At 32.9% G+C, this 5084-nt stretch overlaps 1 protein-coding gene across 1 annotated transcript; it reads right to left on the minus strand.

Moving 5' to 3' along the window:
- Positions 1–1890: 1890 nt before the first annotated feature.
- Positions 1891–3760, minus strand: LOC105113934 (transcription factor MYB46). The gene is made up of 3 exons (XM_011010301.1): positions 3445–3760; positions 3019–3148; positions 1891–2927 (listed from the first exon to the last, which is right to left on the minus strand). Exons 1-3 carry the CDS (start codon positions 3575–3577, stop codon positions 2090–2092), a joined length of 1101 nt encoding a protein of 366 aa, XP_011008603.1. The 5' UTR covers positions 3578–3760; the 3' UTR covers positions 1891–2089.
- Positions 3761–5084: the final 1324 nt, after the last annotated feature.

Here is a 5084-nt window from a genome sequence, read left to right on the forward strand (position 1 = left end):
ATAAGTTAGAATCATGAATGCTTGATGAGATTTACAAGTATTAGCATTAATCAAATAAGATAACTAATGTAATTATGTTAACAATCTATAATATGATTGGAACCTTCTTTGTGTGTGGTTTTCAATTGAATAATAAGAGTTTAAACTATAATTTTTTGGCGTACCATTAATAGATCCTCTAACCTTGACATTTATTGTTATCATTATTTAATCCTTATATTAATCTTCCATCTCAAAGTTCTCATCAACTTTTCTTCCTCTTCTTTATTATTATTATTATTATTATTACTACTACTACTACTACTACTACTAGTACTACTACTACTATTAGTATTATTATTGCTACTATTATTAGAGTTGTTGTTGTTGTTACTATTGTTGTTGTTTATTTTTGTTATTTATAATTTGTACAATTAACCTCCTTATGGTTCGACCCCGGTCTCATCGGGTTATTTATTACTTCTACACTCTTGCACTTGGGAGAAGATATCAATCTTTTGGTCTTGTTAGGTCAACTTAGCCCCACATAGGCCCAAATAGTATGAGTGGCACCTTGCAAGTCATGTTAGTCAAAGTGAGCCAAAGCTTTTTTTTACCATTTATATAGGTCCAACACTTGTTTTTAATATTTTTTATGAAATTTTTTACATTTAGAGATTAACATCATGATTTTATAAGTGTCTCAACTTCAATGAAATCTCCTTTATTAGGGATTAATGTCACCATTTTTCATAAAACTTTCAACTTTGATGGAATTTTTGCAAAATAGGGATTAACATAACAATCTTATAAAAACTTTAAGTTGACAAAATCTCCTACAAAATAGGGATTAACATAATGATTTTATAAAAAGCTTAATTTCAATGAAATCTCCTATAAAATAGGAATTAATTTCATGATTTTAATAAAATTCTAATTTTGAGAAAATATCCTACAAAATAGGGATTAATGTCATTTTTTATATATAAAATTTTCAACTTAACAAAATCTCTTATTCATAGGGATTTATGTTAAAAAATCTTTGTTAAGTTTTAAAAATTGATAAAATTTCCTTTGCATAGAAATTAACATCAAATAATAGTAGCTTTAAAAATGAAAAGATACGAAAAGGATGGTGTCTATCTTTTTCTAAGTAGAACTAACACAATATCTCAATATATGAAGGTAGTTAGAATTTTTAGTGACCATAATATTAGATAACGATTTCTCTTTTTATTTTTATTTTATTTTTTAAAAATAAAAAAAACCCTTTATTTTATGACCTACAATTCCCATTAGGCATAACACACCAATCTCATTAGACTATAACACCCCAAATTTCTATGAAGCACGTTGCAAACATTAAGTAAGCATAGCATTTCCCTTTCGTTTTCTTATTTCCCTTTGAATTTGAATTGGAACTATTAAGTTTAATCTCATGAATAATTAATTAAGGGAAAACAACAATTTTTTTCTTGGAAAAAGAAATAAATCAACATATATATATATATATATTACCATTTCACCAAATTATTAAAAAAAAAACATATAGTATATTTGCTTGTCTCACCATGTCACTGTTGTGGTCACCTGCAGCAATCCATAATAATAGAAATTCCCCAAAGTTGGCATCTAAATAAATGAATATACATTTGGGCGTATATGAATTTACTATATATTGCTTATTGTATCTTTGATTGTTAAAGGAAAGACAGAGACCAGAGAGAAAAAGAGAGAAATTTTTTTTTATCAAAATAAGGTACTTAACTTGGGAATTAATTGGTAGCAATAATTAATAAAATAAGGTACTTGACAGGGAAATTCATTAGTAATATGCAGATTTAGAATACTGTTCCTTCTTCAATATATGGAACAATAACTGCTGTATGCAAATATTTTAGGAGAGAAACATGTGAAAGAGGGTAGATATATTTATGAAATGAAACCTCAGCAAGCATTACTTGCAGAAGAACCTGAACAAGTAACATTTAGGTTTTCCAATAAAAGTTCGCTTTACCTATCTTATGCATATATCAGGAAACAAATGCATGCACTATATCAAATGAATATCCATACAAAATACCTAAACATTTCCTAGACATACCCATTTCTAGGTATCCCAGCTAGAAGGAAGATGGGGGTTTGCAACAAATTGACTACTTGAAAATGGTGATAATGATGATGAGGAGGAGGAGGAGTATGCTGACAGTGATGACATGATTGCATCGATGGACTCCAATTGACTGGTTGCCACTTCATGTACTGGATACGGCCCAGATGGGAGACTTGAAAGTCTAGCAAGTGGGTCGTGAACTGTGTTCTGTGATTCAGCTGAAGGTGGCATACGGCAAACATTTCCTTCGTTGATCTCAAAAAGTTTTGGCATCATAGACACTACCATAGATTGATTGTCATAAGACATTGTTGCATCAATCGCACTCTGATCATGAGTAACAACTTTCTCTCCAATATAATGCACTGGAATTGCCCCATTGCTCAAACTTTGATGATGATCTTCTTGGTTTTGATCGAGGTGTTGAGGTAGATAAGGCAATGACCACCCTGGGTCAAATGAAGATGAATTATCATTCAGAGGAGGTGGGATTGAGGGAGTTGCAGGTGACAAATGAGGCAAATCAACATTGTAATTATTGGGTTGGTTGAGTTTGAAATCTCCATGGCCAAAACTTTGTAGAATTGTGGTTGGTGAGGGGAGGTAGAGCTGGTGATGATCATGATGATGAGCAGTCAGGATGAGATTAGGGTTTGCATTCAGAGAGAGGAAAGCTTCCTCAGGAACACTCGAATTGTGGACAATATAATCAGTGAAGGCGGCTAAAGCAGGAACTTGATCATGAGAAATGAGCTTCTTCTTGATACTTGAATTCCAAAAGTTCTTCACCTCATTATCTGTTCTTCCTGGTAGGTGCTTAGCTATCTGTGCCCATCTGTCCAGTAGGAAATAACGAGCTTATAATTGCATGAATAAATGTGAACTACAGGAAAGATATATGATTTTTATACCAGAGGGTAATATACCTATTGCCTAGAATACTATGGAGTTCGATGATAAGTGCTGCTTCTTGAGGAGAGAAGCTTCCACGTTTTAGGTCAGGTCTTAGATAATTTATCCATCTTAGTCTGCAGCTCTTTCCACATCTCTGCAGGCCTGCATCCAAGAATAAGGCGGAAGAAAACAACGAATTGAAGAAGAAGAAGAAGAAGAGAATCAAATTAATACAGTTCTAGAATTAATCCAAGCACCCAAAAAAAACCTCTGCAACGTCTATACTTTAAAGAGAAATAGAAACTAGGAAATGCAAACATGATCATGAAATATATAGAAAACATGACACGGACACCAATTAATATTATTCAAGAAACAATCTTTCGTGGATGACAAGTATGCTGTGTGCGTGTGTGAGAGAGACACGGAAAGATACTATTAATTAATTAAATAAAAACCTGCAAGTTTAGGAACTGAGCTCCAGCAACCATGACCATATGTCGAAATGTAGTTGGCGAGCTTCTCATCTTCCTCAGGCGACCATAGACCTCTCTTAACTTTCTGTTTATTACAGCATGAGTGATGTCCCATCTCTCTATCTCTCTCCCACACACTCACTCTAAAAGCAGTATTGCAGCCAATGACAGACCGAAATGAGTCTTCTGTAATGTTTATTTAAAAGCGAATAGCTAGAGGCAGAGAGAGGAAGGGTTGTTTAGAAAGGAAATGGAAAGCAAAAATGCATGGAGAAATCATAAAAACTGTGAGATAGTGATGAAGGGTTGTTTAGAAAGGAAATGGAAAGCAAAAATGCATGGAGAAATCATAAAAACTGTGAGATAGTGATGAAGGGTTGTTTAGAAAGGAAATGGAAAGCAAAAATGCATGGAGAAATCATAAAAACTGTGAGATAGTGATGAAGGGTTGTTTAGAAAGGAAATGGAAAGCAAAAATGCATGGAGAAATCATAAAAACTGTGAGATAGTGATGAAGAGAGATATCAGAGTGTGAGTTCACTGACTGAGAGGTCTGTGGGAGAATTTAATGTGGAGAGCGGTACCATGGTGGCCCAGTTAGGGTTTGTGGGCAAAAGGCTAAAAGCTGCTGCATCCTCCTGTAAGAGCTGTATGGCTTATAATGGGAGGATCATTCAGGGATGGGCTCTTTCCCTCCACGCGTGTCACACATGCGACGTGGGTGGGTCCCGTTCCCTTGACAGGTCCCACTTTGGATTTATCGACCATTCAGATAAGATCAACGTTTCAGTATCTGTGGACCTTCCATGCTCGCATGAAATCAATGGACGCCACAAGATTATGATTAGAGAGAATCATCTCGCTACTGTGATTGCTTCAAACTACAAAATTCCATGGTTGCCTCTCTTGCTTACCATTGGATTAGTGAATTAAGATGGAATACACTAATGTTATTCAATATTTTTTAAAAGGGTATTTGGTACAACGTTTCGACTAGATTTTTCAAAAGTTTTAAGTTTTATTTTGGTATCTTTATATTATTTTAACATGAAGTTGTCAAAAATAAATTTTAAAAAATAAAAAATATTTTATTTTAATATATTAAAAAATAACCATTACCATTTATATTACATAATTGAATGGGTATATATAACACTCCTTGCAAAAATTAAGAAATGTTCCTTATAGATTTTCTCTTCAATAAGTGTAACCTTAAAAGTTAAAACTCTTTTACCAGAGGTTTGCTCTCTTTTCAACTACTAGCTAGCTAAGCATAGGTGATAAATTTAATGAACACTTGACTTACTAATAACTAAACCATCGAATCAATCCTCCCTATATACAGAACAGGAGGATCATAAGCGTGGAATTGAAGTAATCTCCAGTTAGCTAATACTAGATTGCTCGACACTTAATTTATAGATCTTTCTCTTACCAAATCTTCTTCTTAGCCTAAACTTAAGACTTTAATTTATTATTTTCTTCTTCCACTTCTTTCAAGGGTTTCGTTTTTTTAAAAAAATTATTTATTCTTTAATTTTATAGGTTCAAATTTTATAACGACACTCAAAAAAAATCTATTAAATTTTTTAAATATACTAGACCAATTAGGATATGTATTT

Source organism: Populus euphratica, unplaced genomic scaffold (genome assembly GCF_000495115.2).
Source record: "Populus euphratica unplaced genomic scaffold, PopEup_1.0 scaffold471.1, whole genome shotgun sequence".
Lineage (NCBI taxonomy): Eukaryota > Viridiplantae > Streptophyta > Magnoliopsida > Malpighiales > Salicaceae > Populus > Populus euphratica.